At 47.5% G+C, this 22,035-nt stretch overlaps 1 protein-coding gene and 1 long non-coding RNA gene across 14 annotated transcripts in view; one reads left to right on the top strand and one right to left on the bottom strand.

The window, feature by feature from the left end:
* The first annotated feature begins 7 nt into the window (after positions 1 to 7).
* On the top strand, positions 8 to 3,321 carry LOC306638014. Its single transcript, XR_013757340.1, has 4 exons — positions 8 to 277; positions 380 to 470; positions 600 to 794; positions 1,904 to 3,321. It is a non-coding gene; the product is annotated as an uncharacterized lncRNA (long non-coding RNA).
* DOCK3 (dedicator of cytokinesis 3) overlaps positions 1,073 to 22,035 on the bottom strand; it is a 726,815-nt gene continuing 705,852 nt past the window's right edge. For 6 of the 13 annotated variants that reach the window (XM_079101030.1, XM_079101036.1, XM_079101037.1 and 3 more), the window contains 11 exons: positions 20,956 to 21,135; positions 20,284 to 20,367; positions 20,041 to 20,157; positions 17,729 to 17,850; positions 16,425 to 16,563; positions 15,768 to 15,915; positions 10,424 to 10,542; positions 9,265 to 9,352; positions 5,489 to 5,611; positions 4,859 to 4,941; positions 1,073 to 4,073 (listed from right to left, as the gene is read on the bottom strand). In XM_079101030.1, coding sequence (XP_078957156.1) covers positions 3,564 to 4,073; positions 4,859 to 4,941; positions 5,489 to 5,611; positions 9,265 to 9,352; positions 10,424 to 10,542; positions 15,768 to 15,915; positions 16,425 to 16,563; positions 17,729 to 17,850; positions 20,041 to 20,157; positions 20,284 to 20,367; positions 20,956 to 21,135 — 1,713 coding nt within the window. In that variant the 3' untranslated portion in view covers positions 1,073 to 3,563. Of the gene's footprint in view, positions 4,074 to 4,858; positions 4,942 to 5,477; positions 5,612 to 6,176; positions 6,260 to 8,883; positions 9,353 to 10,423; positions 10,543 to 15,767; positions 15,916 to 16,424; positions 16,564 to 17,728; positions 17,851 to 20,040; positions 20,158 to 20,283; positions 20,368 to 20,955; positions 21,136 to 22,035 lie in introns of those variants that run through there. The other 7 variants (XM_079101031.1, XM_079101032.1, XM_079101035.1 and 4 more) reach the window with 6 other exon arrangements.

Raw genomic sequence — 22,035 nt, 5'->3', positions numbered from 1 at the left:
CATTGGCTGGTGGCGTCTGGGCCCTAGACAGTTGTCGGCCTCCGATTGAACCCCAGCGGTGTACAGGAAGTGGCTGCAGCCGCCTCGGAAGCTGCATGGGCCGCCATGTTGGATAGGGGCAGCAGCCTTTGCTGTTGCTGGGAGCCGCGGGCGGAAGTAGGGTCTCGTTGCTGCCCAGCATCACACTGAGTTGTCCTGCATTCCACTTGTCCTTGTTCCCTCGCCCGCCCGAGAAATCCTGCGGCGCCTCCTGATAGGAGCCGCACTCGTGGCGCAGGTCAGGCGTTCTAGGGTCAGCTGAGACTCAATAGGTTTAGTGGGGTTGAACGGCCGCAGGCAAGACTCAAAGGGTTTTTTCCTTACTTCTTGTTTTGAACAGTCACGTGGGCGAGGGAACCAACCTCTGGGAGTCTGCTGAGGCTCAAACGCCCGCTTGCCCGCCCCACCTGACTGGAACTCGCTTTGTCCAGGTTAGGACGTATTGTAGGTACTCCTGGAGGAGAGGCTCCAGGCCAGTCAACCCCGGCTGGGTCCCGAGGCTTTGGTGTCGCCGCAATGTGGCGGCCACGGGGGCTTAAGAGGTTTGTCCCCGACTTTAGGGAGCTCTCTGCATTTCCTCACAAGCTTCCGACGCATGCTTGAGCACGCTGGCCCGCTTGCTTTCCAGCTGAGCCATCAAACCCTTGGCTGTCGAGCTACTTCCCGAGTGGGGTCCCGGGGTCAACAGACAAGCACCAGAGGACGTGTCCTCCTGGGCTGCCCTGCTTCCCAGCCTTGGCTACCTGTCCTTGAAGGTAGGACGCGGGAAGGGCTGGCTCAGTGCTGAAAGGAGATGTCTATGGGGCTAAAAGGGCTTGGAGCCCAGCGGCAAGGGTTGGAGAGGGGCACTTCCGCTGCTCCCATTCAGTGAATTCAGTGGATCAGTATCAGATATTCATCTTTAATTAACATCACAGCAGTCAAGGGAGTGGGAAAAGGGGAAAAAGTCAAAGTGGCAGTTATTTACATCTAAAATTCACATTACTTGTTGGATTTAGAACATGCTACCACAATATATACAGTAAAATACCTCTTGGGACACTGGTACAAATTTTTTTTTTTTTTCTTATAACTTTGCTTTTCTGGTACAGGTAAGATCAGTTTTTAAATCATTTTTTCTTTAGACATAAATACACAAAAGAAATGGTTAGTAGTGTTCTTGTTTTAAATAAGCACAGAATGCCAGAGGTTAAAAACACATTTATAGGACTGATAACCAATTGGACATCACACTCTATACATTTTTTGCTCAAATTCCTGTACAAATACACAGCATTCAAATAGGTATTTACAAATAAGCTTGAAAGAATGAAAATCACTATTTCACAGTCTTCAAAGAATTTTCATCTCTGATCTCCCATTTCCCCTCAGACTGGCTGGTTCTCCAACAAAAGGGTTTCAGAATGTGTCCATTTCATCCAGTTAGGGAAAATGGAGAGGGAAAACATGAATTTGTTTCACCTCCACAAAGCAAGGCCAGCAAACCTACACTCCTCTCCCTATATCCTGTGCCATCAAGTAGAGAAGGTAGATGTTCTTATGTGATAACTGCCTTGTCCAGGAACTGAGGTTCAGAAGTGCCTGAAAATCCAAAGATGTCCTCTTACCTAAGAATCAAATTCAAACCTGTCCCTGACCCTTTAACACCAAAGATCCCCAGATGGCCCAGAGATTGAAGGCTGCAAGTGAATCTAGGTTCAGGCCTCCCCCTTTGAGCTGTGGATTGCCTTGACTGACCCCCAACCTGGGGCAGCCTTCTGCCCCATTTGGTGTGGAGTAATCCTGATGGTATCAGAAAAGCCCCACACAGGTGATAACACCCAGACTCCATGAAGGTAACTGGGTCTTCTATCTTTCCTTATAGGTTACTTGCTGGCATTTCTGTTAAACAAGTTGGCACTTGTTTCCAAGAGAAAAACACCCTGACCATGGCTTTTTCTGTTTGAAAAGAGGGGCTGTGGAGAATGAACGAGGACCTAAAACCCAGGGCCTGGTCATGGAGGCTGGACAGGCCAGTAAAAGAGGAACTTGGGGTAACGTGCCTCAACAAGGAGAAGGCAGTCTTGTGACCATCATAATATGACTCAAGCAAATGAAAGAAAAAGTTTTTTGTTTCAAGACAATTTTTTTTAAAGTAACTGAGAAGCACCCTGATAAAATACTACTATACCCACCCCACCCTATCCCCCCAAATAATACACAGAGAGGAAAATCAGTGCCCTGACCTGAAAGAGTTTACTATAAAGACACCTCACTGTGACCTGCCCAACAGAATGGGGAGGCTGGAGAAACTGTCTTCCTGCTTGCCCTGAACCCTGAGTGGTGGTCCCCATGGGCCTGGAGCAGGTGCTATACTTGGCCACTTGGGAAATGACAATTACTATTTGTATGTTTCTCTGCTTCTACAAGGAAAAATTCCTTTCCACCCTTTTTACACAGAAGCTTGCTGAACCTGACCACATGTCCTCAGGGCCTGGAAGCCTGGCTGGGCAGCCAACCCCATGGCTCAGAGGTAGTGCTGAAAATCCCTGATTCAGGAGCTGGTGGCAGGCATTCTGGCCACTCTGAAAGTTCAGAGAATTTCTGGCCCCTGCCACACCCCAGCCTCACTCTATACCAGCTCTAACACACGGGAAAGGGCCTAGCTCCCTCTAGGAGAAAGGTTGGTTAGGGTAGCCCTGCTGGCTCTGTTCCTTCACTAGACCCCTAAGGGTGGAGGAAAACCCTTGTAGATCCATTCACCATGGAGCCTTCTCCGGGTCATGAGGTGTATCAAATGGAAGGGAGCAAATGATCAGAAATAAAAGTGATGGATAAAAAAGTCCAAGGTGGAGTAGGAGACAAGGCTGGCCCGTGAAAACCTGGCAGTGTGCTTTGGGCATGCAGGTAGACCAGTCACATGCCTGAGCTGGCAAACTGGCCTCGCCAGGACCCTCAGTTTGCACACTCCTGGATGGAAGAGTGGGCAGGTGGGCAAGCATTTGTGCAAAATGGCTTGTGGCCCATTTGTCCACCTGTGACACGTAGTCCACATGGTCCTTGCAATCCCTGAATGCAACCATTAACTTCTCTGTCCATACAGCAAAAGAAGAGGTCCCTAGTGCAATTTCCATTCTTCTGTGCATCTCTGCCCTGAAGGGAGGGCTGGGGCTTCTGCTCTTGGGCCCTGCAATGCTGCAAAGCAATTCTGTCTGTGCAATATCTCCACATAGCTCCATGTGGTCTGGAACTATAGGAGGAAGAAAGCATCTACTGCATAAAGAAAAAAAAAAGAAAAGAAAACTCATAGAAAATGGAAACATAAAAAATGAAATAGAAAGAGAAGCCACAACTCTTCATGCTGCTGTGGCCTCTGAACATGGCAACACATGAGTTCACGGCAGTAGAATGGAGACTTGGGGTGGTGCTCTCCGAAGTGCCAAGCCCCTCTAACTCTCTGGGGGTGGGGGAGACTTGATTTTCAGACCTGGAGTGGTTGGACAAGCTGCTCACTGAAGGTAGTATCACAGCCGCCTTTCTGCCCCTCACTGTTCCCCTCGGCTGTGCTCCCAGGCCATGCGAGCCTGCTCCTCCTTGGTGCTCCCAGGAGGCAATGAGGCCTTGCGGTGTAGGCCTCTTGGCCTCTCAGCCTCTTCACGCAGCAGCACACCTTCGTCGTGCTCCAGGGCTGGCAGCCTGGGGTGGTAGGGCTTGGGTGGCAGGGCAGGCGGGTCCATGGGGTCCTGAGGGATGACACACCCAGGGGCTGAGTGGCTCCGGCATGGCTGGGCCTTGATGGAGTCCAGGACAGCGGACTCGGAGAGGCTGTAGTGGACAGGGAGGTAGGGTGGCTCAAGGTCTTCATCACCATTCCAGGTCTGGCTTGGCATGGAGTCCATAGTGTCGGTTCGAGGTGGGGCCTCTGAGGAGTGCCCAAAGTTACTTTCACTCAAAGAGGACACACCACTGCTGGCACTGCCAGACAGCGTAGAGTTGCTGCCATCCAGGCCGGACTGTGGACTGGTGGGGGAGGCTGGGATGGGGTGGAGAGGAGACTGTGCGAAGGAAAGGGTGGGCATGTTAGAATCCCTCTCTCTAGATAGGCTAACTGGCCCACCATGTGGAGACCAAAGAGTCTGCTTATTGATGAATTTTAACTCTTAACTGCAAGTTTCTTGTTTCTTCAGCAGCAACCCTCCCCCAAATCTTAAGCCAGTGGTGCCCCAGAATCGCTGTTTCTGAAGGCCTAAAAATGGTCCTGATCTGGCTGCTGGGTATCGGTCCCCCACTCTCCTGCCCCCAGGCCAGGTCCCAGGCTACTATCTGTGGTCTGGGTTACTGACAAAAGGCTTGGTCATCAGGCTACTTGACAGAAAGAACCTTGGTGGGTCATGGACCAAATGAGTTTATTCTGCTAAGATCTGTGACAGCAGGATTTAAGTTTTACTTTTTGAGTTTTTTCATAAAGCTTTGGTGCCTGATGCTTCTTGCTTTCACAGGTGACTAATTTGAGAAGCTCTCTGACCTACCAGAGGAACATTTATTTAGCTATTGGTCTATGGTGTGTTGATAGCCTGTGGTGTTGGCATAGAGCCCTTACTTTTCAGTGCTCATTGCCCACACACTCTTGGAATCATGTGTTGTCTCCAAGACCCTCTGATATCCCTGTTCCCTGGTCCCCTGGTCACCTGCAGCTCAAGTATGGCTCTGGCCACCCCCAGCTTCTGCCAATCTGGGCTGTCAGGGTCAGTGAAGCGAAGGAGGGCTCAGGTTACGCTCATGGACCCAAAGGTGATTCTACAGCAGATGAGATGGTGGGACTGTTGCTTCAGTACATTACCTTGCGCAGGGTCCGGGCAGGGAGGGCTGGGGGAGTATCACCCAGAGTGTGATGGAAGGCGTCAAAATGTAAGGAGTAATGACCTGCGAAGGGAACAGAACCAGAGCCTCAGCAGGGGTCCCTGCTCAGGCTGCACACCAGCACCATCTTGCTGGGCCAACTGGCCAGGTGTGGAAAGAGTTCCCTGGGACCCCTCAGTATTGAGGTGATAGGAAAACCTCTTTACATTGATGTCCTCCAAAACAGGCTGCTGGGATAAAAGAAACCTATTCCACAGAGGAGGCCAGAAAAGTTGAGTGCTTCAGAGCCCATAGAACATCAGGCTGCAGGCCGTAGCAGCTCTAGCCCACTGCTGGGTGATGACCGACTGGTGAGTGGAACACCTGGCACAGTTGATTCCATCGTCTTCAGCCTCCCTTGTTGGGATGGCCTTACTGAGCTATTCTGCTGGACTCCAAAATCTTACTGACCCCAGTACCCAGCAGAATCCTTCCTGTGGTGTGCATGATTTTTTCTTTGTCTGTGTTGACCCAGAGGATGGCCTATCTTCTCAGTCTGGACAGTTGTTGATCAGGACTTTTAGCAGAGTCTGAGATCAGGATTACTTGGGGGACCCGCTGGAGGTCTTACCATGCAGCAGGCTTCGGGGAGGCACTGGGGGGGCCAGGATGTGCCCCATGTGGGCAGACAGGAAGGGTTGGGCCTCCCGGACTCCGCTATCCAGGCTCCAGCTGCTGGGGGCTGCTGGCACCGCTGAAGGGTGGAAAGAGATGATGTGAATGGAAGTTACTCCTTGAGCCACCCTCTGGGAGAAGCCCATCCTACATCCTGTGGATTCTCTGGGTGTGTGCTGTATATCCAGAACATGGGAGTGGCATGCTAGCCCCTGGAACTATAAACACTGGCCAAGCAAGGCACAGTGGTCCACAGTAGTGAACGGCCAGGGATTGAAACTGCCTAATGGATGAAAACAGCTGATGTCTGAAGAATATTTAAGATGAGACAAGCTGAGAGAAAGTGCAGCAAGGAGTGAACATCTGCAGTCTCTGGGATTTTCTAGCAGAGAAAGCAGAAGAGAATGGAAGAGCAGAGCAGACTAGGTTGAAGAGACCAAGAAAATATGGAGTGCAGGTCCTAGAGCTCTATGCCAAAGTACAGCTATGGCACTTCTGCCCAGGCCCTGTGGGAAAAGTAGGGAGCAGGATGGGAGTCAGAGACTGCCTCCTTCCAGAGCTCCCAGAGCACTCCCATGGAGCAGGCAGGAGCTGCCTCCCAAACTAGCCCCCAAAAGGACCTGTAGTGACATTTAAACTGTTACCTATCCCTGTTGCTCCTGTGCCCACTGGCTGGATTTGGAATGCACAAGAGGTTTTTCTAGGCAAGGAGAGGTGTTCAATGTACCTGTTGGAAGAAAGTATAAAGCTCAGGAACTGTAGCCCAGGCCCGACTGGACCCACTGCTTCCTGAGAGGATGGAAGGCTATGGAGCCCACAGATGCTTTAGGGTATCTAGAGGCACCTATGTGTCATGGATGCAGAGTAGAGTGGGCCCCAGACTAAGGAGAAATCCAGTGACACAATACAGGCTTGCCCTTTAGCTACAGTGGGGTGAAAGACTTTGCAAGATCAGAGAGGAGAGAAGCAATAGCTGGACCTTGAGGTCTAAGGATGCCACTCTGCAGGTACAGGAGTGGCCATATGAAGCCAGGAAGCTAATTCATCCTAGAGAACAAATAACAGTAAGAAGAAATATGCCCCTTCTCTGATGGAGCCTTTTGGACTGTTAATAGCAGGTAAGGTTAGCTCACAGTCCAAATGCCTGGCTCTTTTCTAAGGCTATGGTAGCTAAAGGGAGCCTGAGGTACTTAGACTTCGGGTTCTTCCAGACCAGATACTTTTGGAAGCTCCAAAGCCTGGAAGAGAAGGAACTGGAGTCTGGCCTTTGAGGAAAATGTGGCCAAGAGGGGCGGGACCCCTGGTAATCCAGTGATGTCCATTTTTCTTCTTTCTTAGGGACTGACATAGGTTTTCAGGAGAACACAGGGTAAAACCCCATTATCTAAACAGTTTCACTTCTAAGGAGGACTGTTCAGTTGTTGCCTGGTGGCAGGAAGGAGGGGTGTGGCAACCATTGGGCAGAGGGCAGATACTCAGCTGTTGCCTTCAGGGAGGAAAGAATTCTAAATCTGATGAGCATCAAGTGGATTCCATCAGACATACTCTTCAGAAAGCCTTAAGCCACCTAAAGAAGAGGTCCATCCTTGCTAGGCTCTTGGCAAGATGCAGTAGAAGCTTCTTGGTCCTCAGTACTGAGTATCATCCACCATCCCTGCCCGCAAAAATACCATGTACATAAAAAGTCACAGATATCGGGAAAGAAGCTTGGAGGTGGGTCTGAGGAACTTCCAACAGCCCATGATCTCAGATGCACACCAAGTTCCTGGAAGAATTGTTGGACTGTTTACTTACAAGGACCCAAGGAAACTCAAGGACAGGAAGGACATAGGAAGAACGCTGGCAAGGCTACAATGATTTACAAGAAAACTGGCAAGGCTGTAATGGTTTACAAAAGAGTGCCTCTCTAAGCCACTCCATGTGAATCAGAAGTCACCAAGCTGGGCCCTTAGCTTGAAGTTTGTGAACAGTGAGGACAAGGGACCTTTGCCATGCAGCAAAGGGCTAGTGCGCTGGGGCTAGTAGGAGAGCTAAGAATTCCCAGTATCCTGTTGTCTTTTTCAGTGTTAACAACTGTCCAGCACTGGCCTGAGGTTCCTACAGCACAGCCCCTAGCCCCAAGGCATGCCTGGTCTGGTAGTTGCTTGCTGGCAAAGAAAGATATCTGTCTGCAAGCAAGAGGTGGAGTCCTTAGGGAACTCAGGACCCTAACTGACAAGAGAATGGTGACAAGCATGTACAGTTCCTGCCCTGGAGGATCCAAGTAGAGACTTGCCAATGTGTTGCCACCAGACAAATGTCTAATTTTCTGCCCACTAAGTGCTGACATTGTGGTTTGAACATGGTTGTGTAGGGCTCAGTCTTTATTCTGAAGCAACTCTCTTTCCCTCCTACACCTTGGATGGGCATGTATTGTTCCTTGATGTAGTCTGGCCTGAGGTCTGAAGCGCTTCTGGGTCCAGCTGGTGTAGCATCTTGGTCTGGCTATCAGCACTCATTTGAGCCCTGATGACCTGTTGGGGCTAGTTCTGAGATTGTTCTGCATTTTAGGTGGTGAAAAGTTGTTGTGAATTCTTGCCTCAAGGCCAAGAGGGGCACTTTGTTTTGGGTCATAGATGGAGGAATCCAAGAAGCTGCATGTTTTCAGGATGTGCAGCCTTGAGGTAGGAAGGCATCTTCAGCAGGTACTTTGTGGCCGACCATCTGGCACCAATGCCCATCAGGTACTCAGGTTGTGACCCCAGTTAGAGGACACAGAGGTCCTTGTCCTCCATGATGAGCAAGGGAGGAACAATGACAGTGGGGCAGTAGGCAGCACTTGGTGAACAGGTGCAATGACAATATGATGACAGCTTTGGAGGGACAGTGTTCCAATGGAATAGGAGATGGCAGTCTGATAGGTGGCAACTGAATATGCTGTAAACTCCAACAGATGGAGGAAGGAGGAGGAGAACCTAGGTGAGCAGGCCTGCTATGGAGCTAGGCTCTGGGTGGCATTGTCCCCACTTAGTTATTACTCTGTGTTGAAATTAACTCAGGTATCTGGGGCTTCAGGCCAAGGTAAAAGGGGTCAGAGGCTGGCACCATCAGTTTGCAGGAGTGGAATGCAGGGTGAAATACCACAGTCTAAATGGACTCACTTCTAAGGAGGATTGCTCAATCTCATGGTATAGTTGATGGCCTTGCAGTGTAGATGGACTCTCAGCAGCTGCTGGCCAGAGTGGTTACAGAACAAATAGACTTCTCTGAAGCAGCCAGGGAAGAAGAAGTTTGTGTTTGGGAAATTCATTTTGCAATGGTATGTCCTTTCCATTCCTCTTGGGAGTTTCTTTCCCCCCACCGCCAACAAACCTGTTTTGAGCTCCAAGAAGAGAGGTCCATGAGGGCCCAAGTTGAGAGGGACCAAAGGGCCTGCTAAATTCTGGGGCTGGCTAGGAAGTATCTAGGGGAGGTTCCCCCTTTAATACCCCAGTTTCCATAAAGCTGTACTCAGGACAGGTGGCAGCTGGAGACTCTCTGAGGATGGGCCTTTGAAAGAGGCAGAAATACAAACTGACATGATCCAAACCAATGTGGATTAAACAGTGAGCACAGGAATTGATTAGCATTCTGGAAAGATAGACACACCTGGGTGTTGGGGTGTGACTCAGCCCTGGCCAGCTGGTGCTCAGGGACAAGAATCAGACACTCAAGGTGGGGACAGACATGGAGCCCACGGAGGAGGAAGAATACCTTTTTCAGCTACAGACAGATTAGGATCACTGCAGGGTTTGCAGGCTCCGACTACTTGCTGGAACAGGGCCCGTTGGAAGTTTGATGGCTGAGGGAAGGGAGAAAAGAAAAACAAATAGTGGAAAACAGCCAATTACATCTTGGGAGGTGGTGTCATGGACCACAGGAGCCAGAACGTTCCAAGATCAGATGGGGAAATCAAAGCAATGGGATGGCTTCTGTTTGAGATGTGCTGGGGAATACTGTCCAGGGGTATCTCTAGTTCTGAGCACACCCATGGACATTTGAGTTACCTCCCAGGTTGTCTTGTGCAGGGCCCATGAAAAAGGACATAGATATTTAACTGCATCTTTTTGTCTGGTCAGGGAGACCCACTGGCAGGATTTAAAGATCCTGCTTCCTTCAGGAGACTGACAGGTTTTGCCTTCTGGAGAGGCCCCATACAGCTCCATGTTAGCACTGAGGTTAAAGAAAGGGTACCACCCAAGCCTGGAGTCAGGCTCTGCTGTTCTGACTGGTGCCTGCCAAGCAAATCTGCTCCCTCTGCCTCATAGGGGCTGATCAGGCACAGGGAAAGTAATGTTGAGAAACTCCTGGCACTCTGGGACCAGGGGATAATTTCTTGGAGGTGACTTACAAACTGGGATAGAAGGTCAGGGGCAGACTGCACAGGGGAGAGAGTTAACTGCTATGGCTTCTTTGTCCAGGCCCCTAGGCAGGGTGTTTGAAGAGCTGGGTGAATGGTGTGCACCCAGCAGTTAGTGAGGGTGGATAGTTAAGAAGCTTTTGCCCATGCTAGGATTCCCTGCACACCCACAGCAAGGAAGAACATTTACCATGGCTTTCTTGGGATGAGAACCAATTCTCTCTGTCAGAGGAACGAGGGTGGGATGAGGAGACCAGAAAGCTGACCAGAAGTACAGATAGCCACACAAGCAATACTGGTTCCAACCTGGATGCCATCTACCCATACCTGCATTCTGGATTACTGGTACTAGAATTCATTCATACTATATTCTTCATCCAGGAGTACAGCAGCCTTCTTACAGCAGGATGAGGGAGGCATGCAGGACAATGTGGAAAGCCCAGCAAATGCAATGAGGGAAGTCCAAGCCAACACATTTATAGTAGAATTCATTTAGTAGGTTGGGTCTGCTACCTGTCCATTCTCCAGGATGGCTGCTGGATACATGGCACTGCTTGGGCGGTCTCGGTGTGTGGGCAACAGCAACATCATTTCCCGGGCATGGCGGTACTTATCTGGCAGAGAGGGAGAGCCTGTAACCAAGTGAGAACAATCACGCACAGATGACAAACCACAGATGAAGGACCCTGCAGTCAAACATCCTCAGAACTGGGGGACCAGGGTAGGTATCCCTTGCAGTTAGGGTGAGCTCAACAAACACAAAAGGAATGAAGCAGAATATGGTGGTTAGATGGTGGTGAGGACTGCACCTGGTATTCCAGCCAAGGCAGACCCACTGACAGAGCCCCCTAGCATTCTCAAAGGCAAAGGGTGAGGAGAGTTAAGGACTAGAGCAGGTGGGTAGGGGCTCCATTGCTCTCAAGGCATGGTTGCGGCCTGGATATTGGGCTCTTTCAGGGGGCCCAGGCATGAGCACAGGTCAGCTTGCAATGGAGTCATCACAGAGACAGAGACACTTAGATAATAGCCACACAGTTTTGATTTGACATAGTGGGTCTCCCCAAACACTTACCTTCTGACAGCACTGGCCCTATTCTTAGCTGGCTGCTAGCCACCTTTTCTCAGAGGCTTGTCCCTCCCAGATTCCAGGTCTCCAGAACCTGGCCTTTGCCTTTGTGTTAGTTCTACTGAAGCCTAGAGTCAGGCTGGCTAGAGGCACAGAATTAACCTGGAGGTTGTGGGGCTTAACCCCAGGTTCCCAAGTACATGTTTACCTATGAAGGCTCTACAGTGACTTCCCCTGGCCCAAGGGAATATTATGGAGGCCAGACAATACCACGTATGGTGTGACCCAGTTCCCATGAATTCAGACCATAGCTATAGATGGAGAAATTTGCCAACCTCTGGTCCTCAGGAAGACCTTCCACAAAAGCAGAAAGAATGACTTGCTGGCTTTCCTGAGGTATGGGTAATTTGGACAGCCCTCCAAATGTGCACTGCTCATTGTTCCAGTTACTAACATATCCAATGAGAAGCTAAGGGGCACCAATTCCATCATGGGAGGATCACCTAGACCCCAATGCCTCTGGCTGGCTCAAGTGAAACCCCTCTTTGAGTTGTGCTCTGAGAAGCTGGACAGTTGAGATAGCCCATGGGCTCTAGCTAAGAGGTGAATTTGCCGTTCCTAGAGGCTCTGTCTCCCACAAACCCAGGTTCTCAGGGATTTTCCTTTGAGTGTGCAATGTTAGCACTGTCAGGACACAGCAAAAACAAAATCATCTTCAGCCAGCTTGCCCGAGCAGTCACTGAAAAATCCCTCTTGTAAGAAAATAATCCCACTTGTAAGAAATCATCATAATCAATACTAGTAATGTACTTTTCCCCATCGTTTTTATGTAACTTGTTCCACAGTTGATCTGAGTGATCCTGTTTGTAGAACCTCAGGGCTAATTTTGAGACCTCCTCTTTAAAAATGTCCTTCAATGGTAAGGGACCGAGTATAGTAGGATTCTTTGAAAAATTGGACCTGATTTTGCTACCACTTTGTGATTTTACTTATTTCTATGTTATCTTTTAGAACTTGTGTTCACAGGCAACCTCAAGAAGATGGCTATGTAAGGAAAAAAAGAAAAAACATACCCTCCAAATCCCACTAATTTTTATAGTACCTTTTCAGCAAGAAATACAGAATGATCCCTAAGCCCTGGGGGCTCAGGGGATAGAACTGCCCTCCATTGTAGCAGGCACAAAACAAACAAAACAACCCCCCACCCCGAAACTTTACATCAATTCACTTGCATCAAACTCCTATCTAATGCTCGTTCCACAGCAGGCATGTAGTCAGAACTGCCTTCCAAAGGCTGTCCAGATTTTTCATTTGCATACTTAATATCCTGATCCACGCCGTGGGGGCTAGGATGGAGGGACATAAATATGCAGACCCAGGAAGGTCCCAGGCTCTGTGGAGGATTTGATTCAGTTATGATTTTAGTCATGTAATTAGTTAATATTTGATTTGAGGATTTGGATTCATGTTATGGTGGCTCCTCTAGTGCTATAACAAAGGAATGCTGTGTTAGGACTAAATTTTCCTGCTCTACTGCCTTGCTTCTCTCCCATTGCCCTGGGCAGCCAATTCCATGGAAGGAGAGGGTGATAGCTATTTCCATGATGGAATTTAAATACAAGGGCTTCTATATTTATAGGACTTCTGAACGACTTCAGTTGTACTCTGATAATCTGTAGGGAGGCTAAGACCCAGAGCGACTGAGTTATTCAAAGGAGGATCACTCAAAATCCCGTTTCCTAGTCCCATTCAGCCTTTTGACCATCAGGGGGAGCTGCTGACTTATAAGAGTTTAGAGGATGCTTTGCACGTCATTCATCTCAGGTTTTTAAACCAACAGGGAGCACAGCAGGGTCAATGGTCTCATGACTACTGGGAGTGGGGAAGTTAACTCGTGTAAAGGACTCTGCTCCAGACCACCTTCTCTAGGAGAGCTTTATCCTCATTTACCCAAATGGAGTACATCATTCCCTTTCTTTGTCCAGGAACATCTACTGCATCTACCATATCTGTCTTCCTCTTTGATGTCTGTGTCTTTTACAGGGTCTACACTGTGCCTGATGAAATATTGGGTCAGCACATGGATTGTATGAGTGTTGTTGTCTAGAAGTAATTTCTCTTTCTTGTTGCCTCCACCCTTGCCATCATTCCCTACTTTGGACCCAGTTCTATTTAACCATTTTGCTTACTCTTGTACTTAATGTCTATTGGAGAAAGGAAGGGGCTTGGCTCATGCTTCCTCTATGTGATTTTCTGAAACCTGACCATTGTGAGTTTCTCTTCATAAATGATGACCACCAGTGCCTTCTCTCCCCAAACACTCCACAATACAATATGGAATCTCACCCTGCTCCTTGGCATCTGATTTGGCTTTAGTGACTTGCTGGCCAACAGAAATGTGGCAAATTGAGTTTCTAGGATTTCCAAGGCTAGGTAATAAAAATTCTTGCAGGTTCTGCCTAGGTCTCTGGAGTGCTGGCTCTGGGGAAAATCAGCAGCCATGCTGAGAGAAGCCTAAGCCACTTGGAAAGGTCATATGTAGGAGCTCAAGTTGACAGCCCTAGCTAAGCTCCCTGTGGACAGCCATCTGATCAGCTGGCAGCCATGTAAGTGAACCATCTTGAACATCCAGCCCAATTGAGCCTCTGAATAATTCCAGCCCCAGGTAACATCTGGTTCAGTGAGTTATTAACTCAGACTGAGAGATAAATCGTTTTAAGACACTAAGTTTTTGGTGTGGTTTATTATGCAGTGACAGATAACCAAGCAATTTGAAATAAAGAGGGGTTATTTCCAAACAAGGAGAAAATAATTTATATTCCACTCTTAAGTAGTGCTCCCTGAGGCAAGAGTCACACAGGTTCCCCACTGAGCACTCAGTAAAAGGTTGAGTGTATAAATCAGTAAGTAGTTAGCTGAAAGGACAAAGGTGATTAACAGCCAGTCTGTAAAGTCCCTGATAGCAACCGTAGCATAGAGGAGTTTTTGAGCTGTGTCAGAATGGAACTGAGTTAAAATGACCATCCTTTACTGCCTTCTATCAACAAAGGACTCAGAAATCTGTTTTCAGCGAGAATCATTAGATATGATGTACACTGCAGTGTGTTCACAGCTACTTCTCAGGGTTTCCTTCCTTTTTATTCCCAAAGTCATCTTTCAATGTGTCCTTCTCCCTCTCCTTGGATGGGGATTGAAAATAGGAGTGCTCTAACACTGAGCTACATCTCCAGTCCCTTTTTAAATTTTTTTTTTTTTTTTTTGAGACAGAGTCTCCTTAAAGTTGCTGAGGTTGGCCTTGAACTTGGGATCATCCTGCCTCAACTTCCTGAGCTGCTGGGATTATTGGTGTGTACCACTATACCTGCTTGGTGTGTCTTCTTTTTTTAAAAAAATTATATGTATACACACACATACATATATTTTTGTTGTCAAAGGACCTTTACTTTATGTATTTATATGTGATGCTGAGAACTGAACCCAGTGCCTCACACATGCTAGGCAAATGCTCTACCACTGAGCTACAACCCCAGCCAGTGTGTCTTTATAACACAAATCATTGTTCCTTCTCTATGTCTTCAGCCTTCATATATTGACAATCATCAGTATGTGCCAATTTGTTGGTTCATTTGTCTTGCTTAACACTAGAGAGGTGTGCTTCCAAATGCTAGCTCCCCTTGTTTGGATTACACAGCCCCTGTTAGGAGGGCAACATGGGTAGTGGAATGGGCATGAGACGGAAGGTTGGTAAGTGTAAAGACCTGTACTCCAAATTTAGTTTCTGTCTCTCTCACTGGACCTGTTCCCCTACAGGGAAGAGGGGCTGGACTGGATACTTCAGAAGGAAGTCTGTAACTGCTCTGTTATAACCTTATTCCCTTTCCCTTCACTTTGCTAAGGCTTTTCCCAATTGCCACTACATCTTTTTACTATGCCACACATTTCAGTTCCTTCTTTCTCTCCTATTGGGTGCCTCATAGGTTTGTGTGCTTTGAAGAGATTCTTTCCTTAACAAACTTCCATATCTTAAGTTTGTGCTTATTTTTTTTGTGTTCATAATATTGAGAAAAACAAAAAGGCCCCCCTCCCAAAAGCCTGGAGGCCACAACCAACGACTGGCTTGTAGGCTCAGACCATTGTTACTATCTTGCATAGTCAACCCTGAGAAGTACTAGACCATTATATAATAGTTGATGGCCTTGCCATTGCAAATGTTTCTAGAAGGACAGAATCAACTTTCACTGCAGGAACTAAAATTAAAACGTGAAAAACAGTATTTATTCAATTGAATAAGAAATCAAGCAATAATTGGCAAAGATAGTAGGTTTTTACAGAGCCATCTCTCCTGATTAAGCCTTTTCCAAGTGAAGAAAGTTCTTTTGGTGGTTAGTACTGTTTTAGAATAACATTTTCCAGGGTTAATTTTAGCCTTCAAATTGACTCTTCATACTCTGTCACCATGCTTGATTCCTCAAGATAAAAAACCCACTTTTGCCTTGACTTTGATCTTTATTTTTGCAAACATTTCAGTGGGAAAGAACTAAGCTTTCTCCTAGGCTGGTTTTCTTACTGAGAAAGGGTTGCAATTCTGGCTACTCAGTGGCAGGGTGTAAAGCCAGATGGAGAAAGAGATCTGAAGGCAGAATCCCTTGACTCCTTGGTGCTGAAAGCACAAATAAGCATTCTCCAAGTCACAGGGACACTTTCAGACACAGTCACTGGCAAAAGAAGGATAAGTGGGGTCCATGAAACCCTCTCCTCTTCCTTCTGTAAGCAGCACCTTGCCATCCTTACCTCGGGTGCTGGAAGGGGCAGAGGTAATCATCTGGGATGGTGCTGAGTGAGTAGAACTCAGGCTGGAGGAAGAAGGGCTTGCCTGGGACGAGGACAGAACAGAGACGTTGGTGACTGAGCCCTGGTACCTGGGATTGGGATATGCGAGCTGCAAAGGGAGAAAAATCAGCATGATAGAGTTCTGAATAACCAGGACTGTTGGGCTGACATAGAGTTGGTTCTTTCACACCCTGAGATGCCAGGCCCAGTGCCTACTGCTGGCCCTGATGGAGGCCAGCCTCATGGCTATCCCTAGGGACTGCCCATACCACCCCTGTGTAGCAGGGCTGTTGAGTTGGTACTACTATTGTGCCCATATGGTGTGCAGGACAGCCATCAGTACTGCTAAGCAGGAAAGCAATCTGGCAGAGGCTCTTTCCCCATGGGATTTGTGAAAGCATCCAGGACCGAAGCCGAGTTTCCTTCTTGGGAAATAAGGCCTGGGAACTGAGACTTGGAATGGTATGTGGAAAGAAGGCAATTTGCTAACTCTGGAGACAGGTGTTCTGAATTTAGGAGTTAGAGAATTAAGCAGGGTTGTCAGTCTTCAGATTAGACCCCCCCCATAGAAAGTCCTCTAGGCATATCTTGTCCATTCTCCTTGGATAGTTCTAGTACCTGCATGTGGTGGTACAGATCCTCAGGAGCCTCGCCCATGGAGCTATCACCCATCATCACCATATTTCCTGCTTCGCTAGACGCATGTGAGGAGAGAGAGGATGATGAATGGCGGCCTGTGCCCATCAAGTTCATGGGGCTGTGAGCGAGAGTGGGAAATAGGGAGGAATCAGGCCAAGGCTGAGAAAACATGCTGGTTGGTAGGGCAGTGGAGGGATGTGTAAAATGGACATCCACTGGTTTGGGAGATTCCGCAGCCAATGTTCACACCCATCTGAGGCCTGGAACAATCCTGAGCCCCACTCTGCTGCTCAGGAACCCCAGGTCTGGGAAGGCCTGTGGTGGGCTGGCATAACCTCTAGTTAGAGTTAAATGGTTTATGACTACCTAGTCTGATGACATTAGTTGTTTTTTTTTTTTTTTTTTTTTTTTTTTTAAGGAAGAATTAAAAAGAGAGAGAGAAATGGAATCAGGTCAGAGATCCCATCTCTCTCTTGCTGTGGGGTGTTAGTCTAAGTCAGTGTCTATTCCTGCTTCTAGGTTAGAGTTGTCTTCTTTGAATGAGGAAGCTATTGAAATAGATGGCTGTGAATTATCTGTGGGCTTCTTTCCACACCTGTGGCCACAGGCTTGCCAATAGTTTTTCTCTATCAATACCAGGAAGCCCTTCATTCATTTGTTCCTTCTCATCTACATAGTGCTCACTCTGCTGTGTTGCTGCTCACATTGGAAAACAAATCTAAGTGAGAGACTCCTTTCTCTGACCTCCTCTGCCAAACCTGGCTTTCCTTCTCTAGACAATGTAAGTATCCTCAGTTGAGCCCAGCCAGGCCAGGACTTCTGACTTCTGGGCAACCAAACCTTGAATGTACACATCATCATGTCAACTTCTTCCTTAAAACATTCTATGATCCTCATTCCCCTTGGGATCAAGTCCAAAAGCCTGCATGAACAAATCCCATTCAGAGTTGGTCCTAGCTCCCTTTCACGCTCTTGAATCCTGTACTTGAGCGACCCCAACTTTTTTTTCTGCCTAATAAACTTCTAATCATCCTTCAACATTTACCCTAATACCTCCTCCTTTGTGTTTCCACAATACCAGGTGTATGCTTCTATCACCCAGGGCAGTAACTGGCTGGGTACAGAATGCAGATACGGTAGCAGGAACTGTCAGGGCTTGTATGTGTGTATGTGTGTGTGTGGGTAAGAGGGAATGAAAGTACTCTCTGGAACTCCTTTCCTCTGATGCTCATCTTCCAGACTTACCTCTCTGGAGGGAACCCACCCCAGTCCTAAGGCCGTACCTGTGACGATGGGTCATCTTCATGTTCTCGGGGCTCATGGGGCTATGAGATGCCAGAATATTTCCCCGTGGGGTGCTAGTGCCTGAACATGCAGGACTTAGCTTATCCAAACCTGGAAACTCCTGTTGAGAAATGAATGCTGGTTCACAGAGAGTAAAGAATAAAATAATTATGGGGTAGTGGGGAAGAGCTGGCTGGTAGTGAAAAATGTAAAAGAAACAAAAATATTCTTATAGTGTACTGCTGACTTCTTTTGAGCAATGACCCCTTATGAATAAACATGCCCCCAACTGCATTGAGACCTAGACCAGAGGCCATGAGACCCTAGGTTGGCCCCACCAAGAGAAGCCCATGTGGAATATGCTGAAATTGGTCTCTTAGGATTGTGTTAAAACAGCATTTTTTTTTAAAAAGCACAGAGTAAGTAGAACAAAGGCTGGGAAGGAGAGGAAGAACTTATTATCAGTTGTTAGTCAGTAGGAATGCATTATATAAGGTTTAGGGCTGGGTTTTATTAGATTGCTAAATGACCCAGCTTTTAGTGACCTGAGTTAAGTTGACTGTGACACAGTCTATGGGAAAAACAGGAAACAAAGTTCTGATGTAAGTAATTGAAAAACAACACAGTTATATTTTAGCATAATTGAATTCTTACTAAGTATGTAGATTTCTTGGTAGAAACTTCTAATCTCAAACCCTCTTGGGTGACAGCATATTGATCTGTGTTCCTGTTTGTCACTTTAGGAAACAAAGCACAACTTTCCTTAAGTCCTTCAAAATCTATGGTGGACAGGGGCTGTAAGTCCACTGAGGATGTTTCTGACCTTGGTCTGAAGAAGTAGCAGGTTTTCCACCTTCTTCTTTCCAAGTACACATGGGGCTGAAATGTGCTTCTGCAGCCTGAGAGTATACCTTCATGTTCACACACTTTAAACCTTGATGTGTGTGTATGCTAGCACTTTGTGCTCTTTACTGTGGTGACCTACCTGCCCATGTGGCAGAGAACCTCACCCCACTATGGCCAGGCTCTAGTCTAGATGGGGAAATCTGCAAACAGCAAAGACCAGCCAAGCTGGCAGGAGACAGCATAATGAAAGTCGATGTAATACTCATCAGATACAGTGATACTACCAAAGTTCTTTAAATGGATACCCCGTTTTAAATGGGAAACATTAATTTTCTAGCACACTGGAGGGACTAAAATGACCACAATTACAACACCCAAGAACAAACAAGGTTAATTCAAAGCTGGTCAGGTCCATTGAGTTCAAGTGGTCCAACTTCCCAGGAGTCACCGCTATAGAATTTCTTATCCATGACAGCCTGCCCAGCATCTAATAGCTCTATATACTTGCCTCCCTGGTACTTCTACCCAGTGGTCCTATGTATTGAAAAGAGAGCTTTGCTTGGGAGGCAGATAGCAGCAGGTAATTGTGCTTGTAACCCTTGAGATCTGAGAGCCAGTCTGTTTAGAAGGAGGCCTCTCTAGAAACCATTTGGAGTCAGATCCATGACTGAAATTGGGGTGAGGGTATAATGTGAATATGGAACTCGGGAACACCTGAACTCATCTATAGCAGCAAGTAGTCCCTAAAAGACCTGCCAAGGAAAACTAGTTCTAGAGTATAGGTCCTCCCTGTGTATATCAGTCCATGGGCTAAACCTTGCTATAGAGGCTGAGGAGCCAGGACAGAGTTAGGGAGAGCTTCTGGGACCTGTTCTAGACCTAGAACCTGCCTGACTCCTTTAAAAGTAGGCAGCATGAAAGTACTGGGTTCCAAAGCCTTTCTTAGATGTGAGTCTGGGTCTCTAGACATCATGGAGGAAGCTGGAATTGGGGAAAGATGGAAAGTCTGGGTGGAGTAAGGGGAGAAGGAAAGAAAGGGAAAAGGGAGATAGAAGGAGAAGGGAGATGAACATAGGGAGGGAGAGAGAAGAAAGATGAGAGAGGGCTGGTTCAGCCACGCCTTCAGGTTCTTGGAAGGAAAACATTTCTAAAGAGATCACTATATGTGGGCCATATACATTAGCTCTTTTCTTCTGCATATGGAAACTTCTATCTACCAGCACAGTGTCCTGAAAAGGATTCTTTGCCCTTGAAACTGACTCCTTTGGGAGTGAGCAAGTGAGAGGATTCTGAGCATCCCTGCCCTGGATATAGCACCCACCCTGCCTCCTGCCCCTCTGTGGTAGGGATAGCTATTCACTCCTGTGCCCTTTCAACCCCCTTTCATTTCTTTGGCTGTGGTACAGGTCTGGAGGATGTGGCACCTTGTTCTACTGCAGAAGGGGCAGGCCAGGGATCAGCTTACATGGTAGAGACTGGCCCGCATCATCTGGAATTGATCAATCAGCTTCTTGTGTAAAGGCCGCATTTCTGGGTGCACAAACTTCTCATGAACTGCTAGCCCAACTCCAAGGATATGAACCTATGAGAGTGCCAAACAAGGTCTCTCTGTTAAGCAGGGAGCAGCGTCTGAGAACATAATCTTAGTCATCTTACGGTGCCTGTCCCTTCCCACCAGTTGTGGGCCTCTAAGTTCTGCAAGCCGTACCTGCTCCTGCATGAGCTCCTTGAGTTGAGTGATCTTCTCAGCATCTCCTGGGTGCTTGGTGATATAATCTTTATCAAAAAAGGCCTGTGAAGTGAAAGACCAGGTCAGAAAGACTTTCCAGGACTAGATGGAACCCCAGAAGCCTGAGTACAAAGGTGTCCTAAAAGGCAGCCAGGCTGCCACCTCACAGGTATATATATCAGAACCTCCAACTTGGCCTGTTGGAAATTCTGGCAATCAGAGATGTGTTTTTTCTGCCTGAGAGAAGGAATGGAGATGGCTAAGTTACCTGAGCCTGAATGCTGGTCCTAGTACCTCATGGAGCATGGATGGCTTGGTTAGCCTCTTTGCCATCTTACATTTCAATTTTCATGAAGGGTTGGCCTCTGGTTTTCCCTTAGGAGGCCACTTAACATTCTTGCAAATCAGACAGATTATCCAACTGTCAGAGCTCAGGGAATAAAAATGAAAAAAAGGCTCCACCAGAGAGCTAGGCCACAAAAAGAGAGTTTCCAGGAGCTTACAGCCTCATCCCAGAATTATCCCAAGTTAATTTAGCGAGGAGAAGTCTAGCTGGGAAGACTTCCTAAGGACTCTGCAATCTTGAGAAGAGGTGCCTGCAAACTGCCTTCCAGGCTGCCTGTGTGGATTTGATATAGGGCCCCAGCTTACCTCCTGGTAGCGTGCAATGCCTCCATTGACAGCTGCATCAATGACACCATTCAGGCACATGCTGAGCAGGTTGATGTTGCCATGTACCTGCTTGTGCTGATACTGGCTGATCAAGGCCCGCAGCTCTTGGTTCTTATTCTCAACCACCTGGATGGCATTCTCCAGAGGGCTTACTTCCACCTGGGGGCACACAGCACAATGTCCTTCCAACCTCTCATCAGGCACCTGAGAGTAGGGATCTATGACCTGTGATGCTGATTCCCCTTCCTTGCTCCTGTGAATTTGGGACTCCTTGGGCCCTTTCTACTTTTTATCTTTTGATTTATAGGTACTTGGAAGTACAGCAAGTAGTGAAGTGGGGAGAGCAGTGACTTGAACCATGGTTTCTGATTGCCTCATTGGCTGTGTTTGCACTGGAAACTTCCTATGCAAAAGTACAGGTCAAGATGGCCCAGTAGCTATGGTGACACCAGCCTAAGGAGGTTCCATGCAAAAGTGCATAGCTATATCAGCACTTGGAGCTCAGGCACCAACTCCTGGGAATGGAGAATTCTGAGCATAATATGATAACCCTGATGTCTTTCCAGTCCTGTATCCTTCAGATTGCCTGCTTTGCTGAAATCTTCCCACAAATAACCTTTTGATGAAACCTATATAATAAATGTGCTGTACTAGCTCTGAGTCATCATCCTCCATCAGAGAGTGATGTCTCACCTGGCCTCAGCTCTTTCTCTCTATGTGTGACTGTTTGTCTTTTCCCAATCTCCCATCACCCTTCAATGGTTTCCTGAATTAACAGCTGCAGCTGAGAGATGGGGCTGTGGCAGTGAATAGCACTAGTTCTGAAATCAGAGAGCTCTGGCCTCCTGACCCTTAGAGAATGGTTTTCTCATTTGTAAACTGGGAATTTAAAAATACTTGCTGATGAGGAGTAATGTGTGGTTTAGATGAGAGAAGGTACACAAAGCTCCCAGCATAGGATTGATCTGGGGGAGCAGAGACCAGATAGGTGGACAAAGTTCTTTCTTTCTTCAATCCTTAGAGAAAGCTCCCCAGAGCCAGGGTTGAAGAAGTAACTGT

The sequence above is a fragment of the Sciurus vulgaris genome (assembly GCF_902686455.1).
Source record: "Sciurus vulgaris genome assembly, chromosome: 10".
In the NCBI taxonomy this organism is placed as follows: domain Eukaryota; kingdom Metazoa; phylum Chordata; class Mammalia; order Rodentia; family Sciuridae; genus Sciurus; species Sciurus vulgaris.
Note: the sequence above shows the minus strand (reverse complement) of the source record. Positions and strands in the feature narration are given on the sequence as shown.